Here is a 20,096-nt window from a genome sequence, read left to right as displayed (position 1 = left end):
AGTCAGTATCACACATGATAGGATTAGATACACAGCTCAGCAGTCAGTATCACACAGAATAGGATTAGATACACGGCTCAGCAGTCAGTATCACAAAGGAGAGGATTAGATACACGGCTCAGCAGTCAGTATCACACAGAATAGGATTAGATACACGGCTCAGCAGTCAGTATCACACAGGATAGGATTAGATACACGGCTCAGTAGTCAGTATCACAAAGGAGAGGATTAAATACACGGCTCAGCAGTCAGTATCACACAGGATAGGATTAGATACACAGCTCAGCAGTCAGTATCACACAGGATAGGATTAGATACACTGCTCAGCAGTCAGTATCACACAGGATAGGGTTAGATACACAGCTCAGCAGTCAGTATCACACAGGATAGGGTTAGATACACAGCTCAGAAACAAGATGTGCCAAAGGAGAGGACATTTTCATTCCATGAATTCCACTCATTCCGTCTGATTTGTTTTTTGATTTTAAACGCCTCCAGTTTTCAGTTCAACTGCTATTTGCAATATCCATTTAACAAGGCTCATGGACAGTCCTTGAAAGTAGTAGGGATGGATTTGCAATCTCCATTCTGGTCAACTTTACGTGATCTGTTCAAGAGTTGGAACTGCCAAAAATCTGTTCATCTTTGCACCGAAAGGAAAAACCAAATATGTTGTTTATCAAAAGGCTCTTGAATGAGTTGAAAATAAAATACTATTAATACTTGGGTAATTGTTTAGTTAATTTGTGTTGCAAATCTGTAGTGTTGAATATATGATGTGAAATGTTTTTATGTGCAATATAATCATTATAATTTGCTATAACTAACCGCAGTTGGTTACTATGCCCGGGCAACGCCGGGCTCTTCAGCTACTATTATATCATATTCATCAGACAACAGTCCGTTAATGTGCAGATCTTATCCTCAGTGATTCTTTTCTGTTCATTTTCCCGCTCTATGAATCACCCTCTTGATATTCACTTTTCTTGCAGGGTGACGACGTTCACTTTGAATACCTGACTGAGCCGTGGCATTCCGCCGCCATCACAGGCCTGAGTGTTTGTATCCGCAAACCTCTGATCGCCACCTGCTCATTGGACCACTCTGTTCGCATCTGGAACTACGAGAGCAAGTACTGTCACTCTATCTGCCCCCCTCCATGGATTCTGTGTACCCTCCTTTTATATAGTTATTTGTGTTGTATTGTGGTTGGGTTACAGCCTTTGTTTTTTTTTCAGAGGTGTATTCACAGTGACTGTACCAGCAGAATAGTGAGTGCAGCTCTGGAGTATAATACAGGATGTAACTCAGAATCAATACAGGATCAATAATGTAATGTATGTACACAGTGACTGCATCAGCAGAATAGTGAGTGCAGCTCTGGAGTATAATACAGGATGGAACTCAGGATCAGTAATGTAATGTATGTACACAGTGACTGCACCAGCAGAATAGTGAGTGCAGCTCTGGAGTATAATACAGGATGTAACTCAGGATCAGTAATGTAATGTATGGATACAGTGACTGCACCAGCAGAATAGTGAGTGCAGCTCTGAAGTATAATACAGGATGTACAGTTGTGGCCAAAAGTATTGACACCCCTGCAATTCTGTCAGATAACACTCAGTTTCTTTCTGAAAATGTTTGCAAACACAAATTCTTTGGTATTATTATCTTCATTTAATTTGTCTTAAATGAAAAAACACAAAAAGAATTGTCCTAAAGCCAAATTGAATATAATTCCACACCAAACATAAAAAAGAGGGTGGACAAAAGTATTGGCACTGTTCGAAAAATCATGTGATGCTTCTGTAATTTGTGTAATTAACAGCACCTGTAACTTACCTGTGGCACCTAACAGGTGTTGGCAATAACTAAATCACACTTGCAGCCAGTTGACATGGATTAAAGTTGACTCAACCTCTGTCCTGTGTCCTTGTGTGTACCACATTGAGCATGGAGAAAAGAAAGAAGACCAAAGAACTGTCTGAGGACTTGAGAAACCAAATTGTGAGGAAGCATGAGCAATCTCAAGGCTACAAGTCCATCTCCAAAGACCTGAATGTTCCTGTGTCTACCGTGCGCAGTGTCATCAAGAAGTTTAAAGCCCATGGCACTGTGGCTAACCTCCCTAGATGTGGACGGAAAAGAAAAATTGACAAGAGATTTCAATGCAAGATTGTGCGGATGTTGGATAAAGAACCTCGACTAACATCCAAACAAGTTCAAGCTGCCCTGCAGTCCGAGGGTACAACAGTGTCAACCCGTACTATCCGTCGGCATCTGAATGAAAAGGGACTGTATGGTAGGAGACCCAGGAAGACCCCACTTCTTACCCCGAGACATAAAAAAGCCAGGCTGGAGTTTGACAAAACTTACCTGAAAAAGCCTAAAGTGTTTTGGAAGAATGTTCTCTGGTCAGACGAGACAAAAGTAGAGCTTTTTGGGCAAAGGCATCAACATAGAGTTTACAGGAGAAAAAAAGAGGCATTCAAAGAAAAGAACACGGTCCCTACAGTCAAACATGGCAGAGGCTCCCTGATGTTTTGGGGTTGGTTTGCTGCCTCTGGCACTGGACTGCTTGACCGTGTGCATGGCATATGAAGTCAGAAGACTACCAACAAATTTTGCAGCATAATGTAGGGCCCAGTGTGAGAAAGCTGGGTCTCCCTCAGAGGTCATGGGTCTTCCAGCAGGACAATGACCCAAAACACACTTCAAAAAGCACTAGAAAATGGTTTGAGAGAAAGCACTGGAGACTTCTAAGGTGGCCAGCAATGAGTCCAGACCTGAATCCCATAGAACACCTGTGGAGAGATCTAAAAATGGCAGTTTGGAGAAGGCACCCTTCAAATATCAGGGACCTGGAGCAGTTTGCCAAAGAAGAATGGTTTAAAATTCCAGCAGAGCATTGTAAGAAACTCATTGATGGTTACCGGAAGCGGTTGGTCGCAGTTATTTTGGCTAAAGGTTGTGCAACCAAGTATTAGGCTGAGGGTGCCAATACTTTTGTCTGGCCCATTTTTGGAGTTTTGTGTGAAATGATCAATGTTTTGCTTTTTGCTTCATTCTCTTTTGTGTTTTTTCATTTAAGACAAATTAAATGAAGATAATAATACCAAAGAATTTGTGTTTGCAATCATTTTCAGGAAGAAACTGAGTATTATCTGACAGAATTGCAGGGGTGTCAATACTTTTGGCCACAACTGTAACTCAGGATCAATATAGGATCAGTAATGTAATGTATGTACACAGTGACTGCACCAGCAGAATAGTGAGTGCAGCTCTGGAGTATAATACAGGATGTAACTCAGGATCAGTAATGTAATGTATGTACACAGTGATTGCACCAGCAGAATAGTGAGTGCAGCTCTGGAGTATAATAAAGGATGTAACTCAGAATCAATGCAGGATCAGTAATGTAATGTATGTACACAGTGACTGCACCAGCAGAATAGTGAGTGCAGCTCTGGGGTATAATACAGGATGTAACTCAGGATCAGTAAAATAATGTATGTACACAGTGACTGCACCAGCAGAATAGTGAGTGCAGCTCTGGGGTATAATACAGGATGTAACTCAGGATCAGTAATGTAATGTATGTACACAGTGACTGCACCAGCAGAATAGTGAGTGCAGCTCTGGAGTATAATACAGAATGTAACTCAGAATCAATGCAGGATCAGTAATGTATGTACACAGTGACTGCACCAGCAGAATAGTGAGTGCAGCTCTGGGGTATAATACAGGATGTAACTCAGGATCAGTAAAATAATGTATGTACACAGTGACTGCACCAGCAGAATAGTGAGTGCAGCTCTGGAGTATAATACAGGATGTAACTCAGGATCAGTAATGTAATGTATGTATACAGTGACTGCACCAGCAGAATAGTGAGTGCAGCTCTGGAGTATAATACAGGATGTAACTCAGAATCAATGCAGGATCAGTAATGTAATGTATGTACACAGTGACTGCACCAGCAGAATAGTGAGTGCAGCTCTGGGGTATAATACAGGATGTAACTCAGAATCAGTAAAATAATGTATGTACACAGTGACTGCACCAGCAGAATAGTGAGTGCAGCTCTGGAGTATAATACAGGATGTAACTCAGGATCAGTAATGTAATGTGTGTACACAGTGACTGCACCAGCAGAATAGTGAGCGCAGCTCTGGAGTATAATACAAGATGTAACTCAGGATCAGTATTGTAATGTATGTACACAGTGACTGCACCAGCAGAATAGTGAGTGCAGCTCTGGAGTATAATACAGGATGTAACACGGCATCTGTGCATGTTCAGATATTTTTTTATGTAGAATTATTCCAAGATATAAAATGTATAAGGGTGGAGATAGGTTTGGAGAATGGAGTACAATTACTGGGCTCAGTTGCGTGTATCATCGCTCGGTGCCCACATGACATGGCCACTGGTTGAGGTTGATATGTTATAGAGGTTTTAGGTGAATTTCATCCTGCAATGATTCTGTCCGGTTGATTTTCAGCTCTCTGGATCTGTACAAGGAGTTCCAGGAGGAGGCGTACAGTATCTCGCTGCACCCGTCTGGATTGTATGTGCTGGTGGGATTTTCTGATAAGTTACGTCTAATGAATTTGCTGATTGACGACATCCGGATGTTCAAAGAATTCACAGTGCGCGGATGTAAAGAGGTGAAGCATATTCTGCAGATGGTGCTGCATACTTCGGCTTTAGCTATTATGTTTCTTTTCTTACAGAGATATTTGTATTATATTTCAGCAATCATTTTTGCAAAAGTGACAAATACGTCACCACCGTATTATTTTTAACGGTTACAGATACGTTTCCATACGTATGAATGCACTTGTTTGTGAATCGTTAGCATTTTTGTAGACCTTATTCAGATGCATGCGGCATCTGATCGTTCACTTAAAGGGGTTATCCACATCTAAAAGAAAACCTAAGAACAAATTGACCAACAACGCTTCAATATCATTAGAACCACAAAGACAAATAGACCTCGAAAAAATAAGTTTTGTTATATAATTAAACTTGTACTACTCAAAGCGATCGTCCAAAAATACAATTCAAGAAGGTGGAACCAATCGGGGCAAGTCAGGGCATAGTCACAAATGATCCAAGGTCCATATAAATGACTAATTACAAGGGATCACCCTACCTGATAGCCGAGGTTGACACCCTAATGTTGGTGATGTGGCGCCCCCACGTCTGTAGCCTGGAAAGCCCTTTTAGAGAGGTATTCACACAGTGTAGGTCCCCATCAGATTTGAGGCCGCCTTGACGTTGGCTGGTGGGCAGATAATATTTGGCCAAATTTTATGTCTCTGGAAAGCCCTATTAGACCCCTATAATGGCTGTGACGGATCCATATATGTGCCCTAGATTATAGGACACTAACAGATTGTATAGAGCTGCATGCCTATTTTGCTGAACAGGTTGAATATCAGGTGTGATATGAGGATCATATATTTGCGACCCACGTTTGATTAGGGTGTACTGATTCACACTGACCCATGTTTAGGCTCTGAAGGAGTAACTAATCTGGGCTATGCCCCAGCATCTATTTTCTTGCATGTTTCCTTGGTTCTCAGCGTTACGTGAGAATTGATGCCTTACTCAACATGTATGACTTTATTTACCAAAAATTGAGGCTGTTTTGAAGACTCCGTATCCAGAGCTTTTCATCTAAATTGATTGCTATTAATTATTTATACGGACCTTGAATCATTTGCCCAGATTGGTTACACCTTCTTGAATACTATTTTTTTCATTTAGAAAATAAATTCAGAAGCAAAATCTGCTCGCAGCGCATGCGCATGGTGATGCAGAAACGCAGCTTTGTGCCAGCGCTCATGTAAAGAGTTATGACAGTAAATTGCATTCTAGTCTGTCCCATCCACATTCTCCATTCACGGGCCTCTGTGTCTCACCTTACCCTCTCATTACAGTGCGTCTTTAGTCATGGAGGACACCTCTTTGCTGCTGTGAATGGCAACGTCATCCATATTTACTCCACAACAACCTTTGAGAATGTAATCAACCTGAAAGGCCACAATGGAAAGGTACGTCTGATCCTGATGTTGCCCTTCTCCGTCACCGTAACCAGCGCCGATAACTCCACTGAATGCTGCCATTAACGTGTCAGGTGCGCTCAGTGGTCTGGAGTGCCGATGACAGTAAGTTGGTATCCTGCGGCCTGGATGGAGCTGTTTATGAGTGGAACTCGCTGACCGGAAAGAGGGAGTCCGAGTGTGTACTGAAGTCCTGCAATTACAGCTGCGTGGCCCTGTCCCCTGACTCCAAAATCATCTTCGCTGTTGGATCTGACCAGACGCTGAAGGAGATTAGCGACTCTCAGGTGATGACGCAGTAGACATAGGCACAGAAAACTAATACTCGCGAGTAGAGTTGAGGAAAATGATTCACGCTGCCCTGATCCAACGTCCGGTCCACTGGGGCCGTCTGACCAGGGCTATATTCTCTTCTCCAGCTGGTATTTTTGGCCTGGCATCATGGGAGCCTGTGGAATTTAGTAGGCCTTTTGACGTCATGACATTGCCTTGTGACGTACTTCATGATTTTCAATGAGGCCTATCGACGAGTCTTCACTCAATGTCATGATGTCAGAGACACCCAACCTGCTGGAACCGAAGTGAAGGCTACCCTGGTCTGGCTGGCACAGAGCTCAGACGGGATGCTGGAACAAAGCAGTGCAAATCTTTAGGATCAGCTCTATTAGTGAGGCAGGAAGCTTTAGGCTGTGTGCCCACGTTGCGTTTTTTTAAGCGTTTCCGCAGCGTTTGAGCCGGCTCAGACGCTGCAGAAACGCTTAAAAGAATCTTCACATTAAATTGCTTGCGTTTTTGGCTTTTTGTGCCAAAGCATGCGTTTTTAACCGCTCAGGAATCGCTTAGCGGCTAAAAACGCAGCATGCTTTTTAATTTCCGCATTGCTGGGCGTTTTTAGCCTTTTACAATGTTCCAAGAAAACGTGCGGAAAAGAACACGTCAAAAACGCACGTCTTTTGTGCAAAAAACCCGCAAGAAACACGCGGAAATAAAACGCGCGTTTTCTGGGAAGGGGATCAGTTTCCTGAGCGTTTAAAAACGCTAACGTGGGCACATAGCCTTAGCGTCTCAGTGCCATCATCAGGGACACAGGTCCTGGTGTAGAGAGTGATGGTGATCATGGCCCTGACATCCTGGGCACTAGGAAACGTGCCCCCTGGGTGACCTGATGTAAAGGAATTAATATGTATAGAGGTATAGACATCATCTTGTTCTGGTCTCCGTCCATCTCAGGTATCACGGGAAGCCTCCTCCTTCGATGTGACCTATACCGCGGTGGCCATCTCTCATTCTGGACGCATGGTTTTCACTGGCACATCCACTGGGACAGTGCGCTCCATGAAATATCCACTACCCCTTCATAGAGAATACAACGAGTACCAGGCACACGCCGGTCCAGTCACCAGGGTAAGAGGTCAACTTCTGTCCATTGTACATCGTGTAGGTCAAAATGTTGCAAACATTCTAGCTTAAGGGATATGTAGGGAGGACTTCCTGACAGATACCTCCACTCTCTAGGCACATAGCATCATCTTTTGGCTTTCCTTGCATGAAAGGGATGTAAGGTTTTGTTTGTGGATTTCACCCCTATAGTCTGCATTGTTGAAAGCTGGCACCTTTACAACATAATGGTCTTGTTTGACTTCCAGCTGATGGTGACATATGATGACCAGAACCTCCTGTCCATATCTGAAGATGGGAGTCTCATGGTGTGGAAAATATCTGACAAAGAAAGCCGAGGCCTGAAGCGGGATAAAGATTTGATATATGCAGAGGAAGTCCTGATTACCAAGTCAGACCTGGAGGAGAAGGTGAGGGTCACGTCACCACCACATAATCTGCTAAGGAGTGTCATTATATCTATTTGTACACCTATGTGAATGAAAGGAGTTAGACTTGAATTGATGTGGGCACCAGAGACTGTTTAAGACCACGTTCACACGTTCAGTATTCGGTCAGTATCTTACATCAGTATTTGTAAGCCAAAACCAGGAGTGGGTGATAAATCCAGAAGTGGTGACGGGTTTCTATTATACTTTTCCTCTGATTGTTGCTCTCTGGATTTTGTCTTATAAATACTGATGTAAATTACTGACCAAACACTGAAGATGGCCTATTGCTGAATTTCTCCTGTGGTGGGCCTGCAGGAAAAAATGAATTTGTACTGTCAGGTTCCCGTCAGACTATAGCTGGTCTCTGGGGGTCTAGGAAGCGAGGCACGTTGTGATCTGGAGATTGTTCTGGGATTGTCCATGGTGGAGTATATGTCCTTACTTTTACTATATGTCTTTTATGATTACTATACCGTTCTTGCCCTATTGCACGTGGAGCCGTATCTCCAAGTAATATGCTGTATTTGCATCACTGGATTTAGAACCAGGTAATGCTGGAGCTGAAGACACGAGTGGAGGAGCTGAAGATGGAGAGCGAGTATCAGCTCCGACTGAAAGACATGAACTACAACGAGAAATTAAAGGAACTAACGGAGAAGTTCATCCAGGAAATGGAGGTTCTGAAAACAACAAACCAGGTGTGAAAATTGTGACCCGCACCCAATAATTCTCATCATCTGATGGAAGCTCAATATCACCATCCCTCTCATTATTCAGGTACTGAAAGCTGAAGCCGAAAAACAAGACCTGAAACATCAGGAAGATTTAGCCGATGTCATAGAAAGACATTCCCAAGAGCTGCAGGATCTAGGTACAGGATGGTGTATGTACATCACATGTCTGAGGACTAAAACATAGTCACACAGATGTGTATTGTTGGTCTTTTACATAGATAGAATATTTATTTGTTCTCTCATATCTTTTTGTAATTTTTGTGAATCCCCTCTAAAAGTAAAAGGTCATCTGTAACCATACATTTGTAAGTGTTTTCTCTCTTTTTTATTTATTCTCTTACTTATATCTTAGCTTAGTGACTACCAATATGGCTGCCAGTGTAGCCTGGCATCATAAATACTGGGGTCCAGGCTATAGCTCACAGAGAATGATCTAGACTGGATGGGATTGTAGTAAAGCCTCCGATGGAAGAAGTAATACATCTGTAAAGGTTGGATGGAAACAACAGTATTCCCTTCAACTGTTTTTTTTGCGTATGAGAGAAATCATTGACTTCTGAATGAGCCTTCAGCGTAGATGATCATCTGAGGTTGGAGGTGATAGTCGTCAATCATTTGTTATCTGACGTTGGGGAGTCCTCACTTTTTTTTTTTTTAGAGGCAGCAAATAACCAGAAGTTGCTGCTGGAGTATGAAAAGTATCAGGAGTTACAGGTAAAATCTCAGCGGATGCAGGAGGATGATGAGCGGCAGCTGCATGAACTGGAGGAGAGTAAGACCCAGGCCTTGGAGGAACTGACCGAACACTACGAGGCTAAACTCCACGAGAAGACGTCTCAGCTTCAGCAGGTGAGGACCCTTTACTCTCCTACATACATTGTTATTATTGTTATTATTTATTATTATAGTGCCATTTATTCCATAGCGCTTTACATGTGAGGAGGGGTGTACATACTAAAAATAATACAAGTCACGACTGGTACAGGAGGAGAGAGGACCCTGCCCGCGAAGGCTCACAATCTAGAGATGGGTGGGGATACAGTAGGCGAGGGTAGAGCTAGTCGTGCAGCGGCTTGGTCAATTGTTGGATACTGCAGGTTACAGGCTTGTCGGAAGAGGTAGGTCTTCAAGTTCTTTTTGAAGGTTTCCATGGTAGGCGAGAGTCTGCAATGTTGGGGTAGAGAGTTCCAGAGTAAGGGGGATACGCGGGAGAAATCTTTTATGTGAATGTGGGAAGATGAGATAAGAGGGGAGTACAGAAGGAGATCTTGTGAGGATCGGAGGTTTCGTGTAGGTAAGTACCGGGAGACCATGTCACAGATGTATGGAGGAGACAGGTTGTGGATGGCTTTGTATGTCATGGTTAGGGTTTTGAACTGGAGTCTTTGGGTAATTGGGAGCCAGTGCAGGGATTAACAGAGGGGAGAGGCCGAGGAATACACGTCTGTTTACAGCCTAAAGGAACCCATACACAATAGACTTATGTCCGATGGACCTGTTGACACCAGTGGGTTCGGCCGACAGTCTAATGTGTGTGGAGGATGAGGATTTCAGACTGACCATGTTTTTGCTCTATGGGGATAAGCTTCCTTCCTTCAGAGATGTCCAGCAGCAGCTCTCTCATAGAGAACACAGGAGCGTTCAGCAGAGCAAGTGGTGCTCCGGTGTATGGGAGAGTCGGGCGAGATAGCGACCGACAGTTATCTAAAGTGTATGGGGGCTTAAGGGTTTTCTTATGATAACTATATGTCTAATCTGGGAACATCTCCAGTATCTAAAATATAGGGACCTACAGCACATCTTGCGGCACTCATTGTCAGGCACTGTGTTTGGATTTGCACCAAATTTAAAGGGGTTTTATCATAAATTCAAGATACCATGTGAATAAAGCAATGCTCCCATCCACACTCCACCACTCCATTCATTGTCTGTGGGACTGACAGCCATTGTGCTCAGCTATGGCTATCTCAGGAAATGAATGGAGCGCTGGTGTGTGTACAGACTATTGGCCCATTAAAATGGAGGACTCCAGAGTTTTGTTTTCAGGATCGCTGGGGTCTTAGTAGCAAAAATCAAGTTATCACCAAAGAGTTAGGTTGCATGAAAATGCCAGGTAGATGGCAGCTGTCATTTTGGAGATGAATGCAATAACACAAGACAATTCATCAATGACAGCAAACAGAAATGTTTTAAATATTAAGAAATTGTAGCCCCAAGCTTTCTGGAAAGTTGTTGAACTTTTTTTTATTACTTTCGCACATAAAGCAGAAGTTGCTTTGGATAACCAGAGATCAGGGAGTATGTGATGGGACTGGACGGATCTTATAAGTCAGGTCACCATTGTGCATCGACATTTGCAGACAGGGTTGGTGAGAATGCCATCCATTAGAGTTGACAGATGACATTCATCCGCTCAATGCCGACTTTTATTCCCCATTGACTTGCATTGGGGTCGGGTTTCGGACGAAATTCCGACTTTTTTTGCCCTAGTCGGACCAGTTTCATCTGAAACAAATTTTGTTTCATGAAATCCGACCAAAGTCGCTCAACTCTACCATCCATGTCTGGTGCAGGGGACAACGACGGGGAACGTCTCTCAGTGGTCACCGGGCCGGATAATTACAAAACATTTCCCACTTTTCTCAGGCTCAGGATGAAGCTCGTCAGCAGCTGAGAGAATATGAAGAAACAAAGAAGCAGATAGAAGAGGATGGAGACCGAGAGATCCAGGACATCAAGATAAAATATGAGCGGCGACTGCGGGAGGAGAGGGAAAACTCCCTGCGGCTAAAGGGGGAGAGTGGAATTATGAGAAAAAAGGTGAAACATTCATATATTATGCAGAAATGCCAAGTCCGGAACCAGCAGAGCAGCCAGTCTGTTAGTTTGTGTGGATTCAATGCAGAGAGTGAAATCTGCAGAATTTCCGCAGCGAAATTCACAGCAAGAAGTGCACAGTTTTGTGCATATTTTTCCTCTGCAGATTTGCATTTTGTCAAAATATCTGTGCGGATGCAACCTAAATATAAAATATAACCGTGCAAGGAAATAATCGTCTTCCATGTCTCCCGCTGTAGTTCAGCAGTCTACAGAAAGACATTGAAGAGCGGGCGGCAGACATTGAGAGACTGAAGACGGAGGAGCAGAAGCTGCAGGGTGTCATCAAGTCTCTGGATAAGGACATTCAGGGGCTGAAGAGAGAGATTCAGGAGAGGGATGAGACCATTCAGGACAAGGTGAGGCCTGGACATTGGATCATGAGCAGATTTCCCACCGCAGGACAGGTACTCTGCGTACCGGGAGTGAATGGACATTGCTCACACAGGGTGTAGGCTTGTTACAATGAGTCGCCGTTGTATAGAGGTCGTTTAAGGCTACTTTCACACATCAGGTTTTCGGCGTCAGGCGCGATCCGGCGTCGTGCCGGAATGCCGGATCCGGCAAATGTTTTGTAAAACCTGATGTGCCGGATCCGGTTTTCTGCTGGATCCGTCTTGTTCTTGACAGACAAAACCGGATCCGTCTCATCCGGTTCATCCGTTTTTCTCTCCGTTTTTCGACGGATTACGCCGGATCCGGTTTTTAAAATTGACCCTCAAGGCAGAGTACACTGGGAGGATGACAGAGTGTGAAAGATTTGTGCCCTAACCAAACTTGTGTACCTTCTGGACCAACAGTATATACCTTTGCCAACCAAAGTTGGCTATCTTGTCATGGTCTTACTATTTTTAGCTTTAGGCCACAGGTGTGTACCTGGTTGTGTTTTATGCAAAGTATTTCACCTTTTAACAAAAGTTGTGTACATTGGTAGGAAATCACCAACAATAAACACAACTTTTTAGGTGAAATACTTTGCTTCAAACACAACCAGGAACACAACTGTGGCAAAAAGCTAAAATTTACCCACAGTTATACCTGGTTTTGAATACCTTTTTACCTTTGAAATACCCTGTATTTAACCTTTTTTTTTAAACATAGTTCGCCGCAGAAAGAAATGACAGACAACCATTGTGAAACGATAATTTAACTTTTATTTAAAATTTTTTTTTTTTTGTAAAATGTTTTTAAAGTGCAAAAAACTTTTTTAATAAAGGTTTTAAACCCAATGGGCATTTTTATTACAAAACACACATTACAAATCTGTGTATTGTGGGGTGGAAATACTGCTGGAGGGGCTGCGGGACACTTCGACACTGGGTGTGTGGAGAGAGGACTGGGATCGTGGTGGGGAAGGAACAGTTAGAGGTGAAGGTGTGGAAAAAGCTACAGAATGGGTGGACATGTGGGAGGCAGAAGAGGTGGTGGGCGGTGGAGTGGAGGGTTGGGCAGGGACTGTAGGAGCAGATGATGTTGATGGAAAGTTGTATGGGGAAGGAGTTTGGTACGGGGAAGGAGTTTGGTACGGGGAAGGAGTTTGGTACGGGGCAGGTTGCTGGAAGTGGGGAGATGTCTGGTACTGGGGAGGTTGCTGGTACTGGGGAGGTTGCTGGTACTGGTGAGGTTGCTGGTATGTAATAGGAGGGGGAGGATGGAAAGTGGCTGGAGGGGGTGCAGATATAATAGGAGGGGGAGGATGGCAAGTGGCTGGAGGGGGTGCAGATGTAATAGGAGGGGGAGGATGGAAAGTGGCTGGAGGGGGTGCAGGTGGAGGAACTACAGTGGTGGGAGGTGGAGGTTGGGATGTAACCTGCTGTAGAGCACCGTGGCACAAATGCATTACATGCATCTGCTGGGTAGGAGATAGTGTTGCCATGCGCTCCACAACAGACCTGAAAAAGGTGTGGTTTGGCGAAGATCTTGCTTCTGAATGCATGGTTTGCAGAAGTGTCTTCACCTCCAGAATGCTGGAGTTGATCTGCTGAAAGCCTGCGGAGATTTGCTCTGACAAGACTTTTAGACAGTTCTGGAAAGATGCATTCAGATGCAAGAACTCTGGCGCATAACTCTTTTCCTGACCCCTCTGCCGCTGCCGCCCAGTACCCGCAGGTGTACTAGAGGTGGCAGGGGCAGAAGGGTGGGGTAAAGGGAAAGCGATCTCCTCACCAGCAGCTTCATGTAATGTAGGCGGCCACGATGCTCCTGTGCTGGTGGATGGGACAGATGGGTCGAATGTGTGGGAAGGCTGGGAAGGTGCAGATGTACCGGGGCGGTCGAAGTGTCCCTCGGTGCCGGTCTCCTCAGAGATCGCCTCAGAAGGGTCCAATCGTGCAGGCTCCCGAGTGCTGCTCACCGTGCTGTGGAATAAAGAGAAAAAAAAACAATTAAAATACTGACATGGTATGGCCCTGGCTGAAAAAAAAAAGTTACATCTAACATTTTTTTTCACATATGGTGTGTAATATTTACCTTCTGGTGAGCATTGTCTCCCGGAGGAACGACAGGGCTCGTGCCTACTTGTACTTGCTCCTGCGTCCTCCAGATCCACTCGGGGCCCGCATCTCTTTATTGAACTCCTTCTTGAAACGATCCCTCACAGACCGCCACCGATTCACAATTCTGTTCCCTGAAACGAGAAAGGAGTGGTTAGTATACAACATCAGTGTTTCCCAAACTCCAGTCCTCATGGTCCCCAGGGGTCATGTTTTCAGGATTTCCATAGTAAATAGAAATCCTGAACACATGATCCGTGGGGACCACGAGGACTGGAGTTCGGGAAACACTGGTTTACATCAAGCAACCGGTACTGTATATACTTACGCTCTTTAATCTGGGCCCGAACATCGAGGTCCTCCCAGCGGCCCACAAGGAGCGAACAGATTTCCTCCCAGAGTCGTCGGGTAACGATCAGGTCAGCGTGGCGGCGGTCAGCCATATTCCAGAGCGGCTCCCTTTCTCTGACGAGATCGATGAGGCGGTCCACATCGATTCCTCCATCCTCACCGTCAGAGTCGGGAGCACGCTGTGAAGGCTGTTAAAGAAAAAGACAAAAATAACATAATTAGCCTCCACAAAAGAAATGAAATAAAAAGTGCAAAAAAACAAAGCAAAAATATTTATACTTACACGCTGGTGACCGCCGCGTTGCTGTCGCCGACGACCCTGGGAGGCACTGCGAGGACCTCTTGGCCGAGCACCAGATTGGGAAGACTAGAGAAAAAAACAAAAAATGTTATGTCTTTGGATGTAGGCATTTGTTTGCTGTGTGTGGTCTGCAGAACATTGTTTTCTATGTGTTGTGTGTAGTGTGATGTTGTGTTTCTGCGTTTGATGCAAAAAACTTACCAATTGTGAGCCCACTCCAGGTGTCTGTCCACCCCTTCCTTCTTCTTCTGGGAGCTCCTCTTCATCTTGTGATTCCTGTTTTGAAATAAAAGGCAATGAATAGACATATATTACAGAGATGATGGATTTTGGAAATAAAAACTTACCGTCAAACGCTGACGATGCGAGGGAGGGCTCCCAGAAGAAGATGTGCTGTCCTGTTGATGGCCAGACTCCATGGCTGTGGGTATTGCTGCTGCTGTTGCTGCTGCCAGTGATGCCATTTCTGCTGCTGCTGCTGCATCTCTTTGGCGGCTGTTGAATAAAGAGAAACAAAGGGCCAATGAATATCTTGATATTCCATGGCCTTAGTTTGGAGGAATGGGGGATTTGATAATTACCGTCTCTCATCTGCTGCTGGACTCCCCTCCTCAGCATGTTCCATTTGCTGCTCCATTTGGGGTGGTGCTGATGGTGCTGCTGCTGCAGATGTCTGCTGCCTTCTCCTGCTCCTGGTTCTTGGCTTGGGTGGCATGTTGGGTGTGGCTGAGGGTCCCATTGTCTTGCTTTTATATATCTCCTGTGGGCAGAGCTACTGAGCATGCTCAGACCAAAAAACCGGATCCGGCGCATTGCGGCGCTCATAGGCTTTCATTGTGTGAAAAAGCCGGACGCGCCGGATCCGGCGTGTCCGGCTTTTACGCCGGAGACAAAAAACGTTACAGTAGCCGTTTTTTCCAGACGCCGGATCGCGACACATTGCCGGATCCGGCGAAAACCGGATGAAACGCATGGCCATCCGGCGAGATCCGGCGCAAATGCAAGTCAATGGGGGGGAAACCGGATCCGGCATTGCATTTCGCCGGATCCGGTTTCTGTCAAAAGCGCCGGATCGCGCCTGACGGCGAAAACCTGATGTGTGAAAGAGGCCTTAGGGTTCATACTCACATGCGAGAAACTCGGAGGAGTCTCGAACGTCAATCACCGGCACTCGGATCGGAGCTTTCAGCTACATAGAAATACATGCAGCCGCATGCTCCGCTCCGAGTGCCGGTGATTGACGTACGAGACTCCTCCGAGTTTCTCGCATGTGAGTGTGAGCCCTTAGGAAGATTTTGTAGCTCACATCTCGATGTCTCTGGTCTTTCCAGGAGAAGAGAATCTACGATCTGAAGAAGAAGAATCAGGAGCTGGAGAAATTCAAGTTCGTTCTGGATTATAAAATCAAGGAACTGAAGAAGCAGATCGAGCCGCGAGAAAACGACATCAAGGAGATGAAGGAGCAGATCCAGGAGGTGACGGGTCACCCGACTTTCTTCCTTCGGCTGATCAGTTTTATGTTCCTAAGCTGGATTCACACCTGCAGCTTTTTTGGGACTGGACAGGAACAAGTATAGGAAGGATTCAGCTCTGTTATTTCAACTCCTCTGTTTGGCTAAAACCAGCCTTTTTTTTTAAATACATGTATTTTGGGGTAAAACACATTTTTTGCAGTTCATTTTTATTAAAAAATATTGCACCTTTTGGCTTTTACAGTCTCCTTGTTTCTCTGCACATTGCGGGCTGCAGAATGAGTTAACTGAAAATCCATCAGTGAGCTCGTTCTGACAGGTAGTTTCTATCTCTTTTATCTTTTTTTTCCAAGCTCCTCTCAGCTTTATAGATAAGCTCAATTGCCATGTAATCATGAATCGGCACAGAGTTAATAAAAAGATCGAAGAGTTCCAGAGTCCCCATTAGAATGAGCTCACTGATGGATTCTTAGTTAGCTCATTTTGCAGCCAGAAATGTGCAGGGATACAAAAAATCATGTAAAACCTAAACTGTGCTAAATTTTTGCATGAAACCTAATTGCCCAAATTACTTTTTGCCAAAAATTAATTCATTTAAGTACAATATAAAAATGTTCCCGAAGGTGTCCATGTCCCTTAAAGGGGTCCCCACTTTTTATACAATTTTGTTTCGTTAGAAAGGTCCCTTAAAGATAAGCTGATCAAACTTCTGATACCCCATCGGGATTATCTATGATTTTTGGGGAAACATGGCAGCAAGTGTTTACATTCTTGTAGCGCCTCTACTGGGGAAATGGAGCATTACATTCCCAATCCTGCCATACACATTTCATCCATTCAGTTTAACCCTGTAGATACCATGGTCTATATTGAAATCTAAGCATATAAGGGGCTGCTTCTGCCACCCCCATCAGTTAGGGGATGACAGGGAGATGTGGTGGGGTTTCTTTATTCCACCACATAGTATCTGAATATCAGAATAATCGTCTGTTTCTGATGTTCTCTGTATCAGATGGAGGCAGAACTGGAGCGTTTCCATAAGCAGAACACACAGCTGGATCTGAACATCACAGAACTGAAGCAGAAGCTGAAAGCCACCGAGCGGGAGATGCAGAAGGAAAGGCAGAAGGTGAGGATGAGCCCGGGGTGGAGGCATCGAAAGTGACGCGCCTCTCCTCAACCTCATCTTACAGCTTACATTTACACCCCGTACTCGCATCATGTGCTCTACTCCATTCACATCCAAAGCTGCGTACACAATTACAGTTTCTGCTAACTCTCAGGCTCCAGATTGTCACATTGCAGCTCTAGCAATAACCAGTGATGTAGGTAATGATGGCAGGTTTCCTTCTCTAAAGATGTAGATATAAGATCTCCTGACCTCTCATTATCATGTGCCGTGGATTCTGCCCTGTCCGCAGGTTCGTGACGTGGAAGCCTTGGTTAAACGCTTTAAGACCGATCTGCACAATTGTGTCGGATTCATCCAGGAGCCTAAAAAGCTGAAGGACAACATCCGGGAGCTGTATGCAAAATACGTGCAAGAGAGTGACGCAGTGAGTCCACATAGATATATCTCCTACATAGGGGTCTGTATACTGTATATATCCCCTGTACAGGGGTCTGTATACTGTATATATCTCCTGTACTGGGGTCTGTATACTGTATATATCTCCTGTACTGGGGTCTGTATACTGTATATATCTCCTCTACTGGGGTCTGTATACTGTATATATCTCCTGTACAGGGGTCTGTATACTGTATATATCTCCTGTACTGGGGTCTGTATACTGTATATATCTCCTGTACTGGGGTCTGTATACTGTATATATCTCCTGTACTGGGGTCTGTATACTGTATATATCTCCTGTACTGGGGTCTGTATACTGTATATATCTCCTGTACAGGGGTCTGTATACTGTATATATCTCCTGTACTGGGGTCTGTATACTGTATATATCCCCTGTACTGGGGTCTGTATACTGTATATATCTCCTGTACTGGGGTCTGTATACTGTATATATCTCCTGTACTGGGGTCTGTATACTGTATATATCTCCTGTACAGGGGTCTGTATACTGTATATATCTCCTGTACTGGGGTCTGTATACTGTATATATCTCCTTTACTGGGGTCTGTATACTGTATATATCTCCTGTACAGGGGTCTGTATACTGTATATATCTCCTGTACTGGGGTCTGTATACTGTATATATCTCCTGTACTGGGGTCTGTATACTGTATATATCTCCTGTACAGGGGTCTGTATACTGTATATATCTCCTACATAGGGGTCTGTATACTGTATATATCTCCTCTACTGGGGTCTGTATACTGTATATATACCCTTTACTGGGGTCTGTATACTGTATATATCTCCTGTACAGGGGTCTGTATACTGTATATATCTCCTGTACAGGGGTCTGTATACTGTATATATCTCCTGTACTGGGGTCTGTATACTGTATATATCTCCTGTACTGCGGTCTGTATACTGTATATATCTCCTACATAGGGGTCTGTATACTGTATATATCTCCTCTACTGGGGTCTGTATACTGTATATACACTCACTGGCCACTTTATTAGGTACACCATGCTAGTAACGGGTTGGACCCCCTTTTGCCTTCAGAACTGCCTCAATTCTTCGTGGCAGAGATTCAACAAGGTGCTGGAAGCATTCCTCAGAGATTTTGGACCATATTGACATGATGGCATCACACAGTTGGCGCAGATTTGTCGGCTGCACATCCCTGATGCGAATCTCCCGTTCCACCACATCCCAAAGATGCTCTATTGGATTGAGATCTGGTGACTGAGGAGGCCATTTGAGTACAGTGAACTCATTGTCATGTTCAAGAAACCAATCTGAGATGATTCGAGCTTTATGACATGGCGCATTATCCTGCTGAAAGTAGCCATCAGATGCCTGTTCTTAGCTGAGAGGAGTGGTACCCAGTGTGGTCTTCTGCTGCTGTAGCCCATCTGCCTCAAAGTTCGACGCACTGTGCGTTCAGAGATGCTCTTCTGCCTACCTTGGTTGTAACGGGTGGCAATTTGAGTCACTGTTGCCTTTCTATCAGCTCGAACCAGTCTGCCCATTCTCCTCTGACCTCTGGCATCAACATGGCATTTCCGGCCACAGAACTGCCGCTCACTGGATTTTTTTTCTTTTTCGGACCATTCTCTGTAAACCCTAGAGATGGTTGTGCGTGAAAATCCCAGTAGATCAGCAGTTTCTGAAATACTCAGACCAGCCCTTCTGGCACCAACAATCATGCCACGTTCAAAGGCACTCAAATCACCTTTCTTCCCCATACTGATGCTCGGTTTGAACTGCAGGAGATTGTCTTGACCATGTCTACATGCCTAAATGCACTGAGTTGCCGCCATGTGATTGGCTGATTAGAAATTAAGTCTTAACACACAGTTGGACAGGTGTACCTAATAAAGTGGCCAGTGAGTGTATACCCTTTACTGGGGTCTGTATACTGTATATATCTCCTGTACAGGGGTCTGTATACTGTATATATCTCCTGTACTGGGGTCTGTATACTGTATATATCTCCTCTACAGGGGTCTGTATACTGTATATATCTCCTGTACAGGGGTCTGTATACTGTATATATCTCCTACATAGGGGTCTGTATACTGTATATATCTCCTCTACTGGGGTCTGTATACTGTATATATACCCTTTACTGGGGTCTGTATACTGTATATATCCCCTGTACAGGGGTCTGTATACTGTATATATCTCCTCTACTGGGGTCTGTATACTGTATATATCTCCTGTACAGGGGTCTGTATACTGTATATATCTCCTACATAGGGGTCTGTATACTGTATATATCTCCTCTACTGGGGTCTGTATACTGTATATATACCCTTTACTGGGGTCTGTATACTGTATATATCCCCTGTACAGGGGTCTGTATACTGTATATATCTCCTCTACTGGGGTCT

At 44.4% G+C, this 20,096-nt stretch overlaps 1 protein-coding gene across 2 annotated transcripts in view; it reads left to right on the top strand.

The window, feature by feature from the left end:
• The window catches only part of CFAP57 (cilia and flagella associated protein 57), a 41,743-nt gene that overhangs the window by 13,974 nt on the left and 7,673 nt on the right, over positions 1-20,096 (top strand). The window contains exons 7-20 of one of the 2 annotated variants that reach the window (XM_073544538.1): positions 993-1,132; positions 4,508-4,673; positions 5,952-6,065; positions 6,149-6,361; positions 7,305-7,478; positions 7,721-7,882; positions 8,446-8,601; positions 8,681-8,774; positions 9,296-9,486; positions 11,284-11,457; positions 11,715-11,873; positions 15,990-16,133; positions 17,143-17,259; positions 17,552-17,686. In XM_073544538.1, coding sequence (XP_073400639.1) covers positions 993-1,132; positions 4,508-4,673; positions 5,952-6,065; positions 6,149-6,361; positions 7,305-7,478; positions 7,721-7,882; positions 8,446-8,601; positions 8,681-8,774; positions 9,296-9,486; positions 11,284-11,457; positions 11,715-11,873; positions 15,990-16,133; positions 17,143-17,259; positions 17,552-17,686 — 2,139 coding nt within the window. The remainder of the gene's footprint in view (positions 1-992; positions 1,133-4,507; positions 4,674-5,951; positions 6,066-6,148; positions 6,362-7,304; positions 7,479-7,720; positions 7,883-8,445; positions 8,602-8,680; positions 8,775-9,295; positions 9,487-11,283; positions 11,458-11,714; positions 11,874-15,989; positions 16,134-17,142; positions 17,260-17,551; positions 17,687-20,096) is intronic. The other variant, XM_073544539.1, reaches the window with a different exon arrangement.

This window comes from Dendrobates tinctorius, unplaced genomic scaffold (assembly GCF_039654945.1).
Source record: "Dendrobates tinctorius isolate UK_male_01 unplaced genomic scaffold, ASM3965494v1 ptg000138l, whole genome shotgun sequence".
In the NCBI taxonomy this organism is placed as follows: Eukaryota; Metazoa; Chordata; class Amphibia; order Anura; family Dendrobatidae; genus Dendrobates; species Dendrobates tinctorius.
This window is presented reverse-complemented; position numbering and strand designations above follow the sequence as displayed.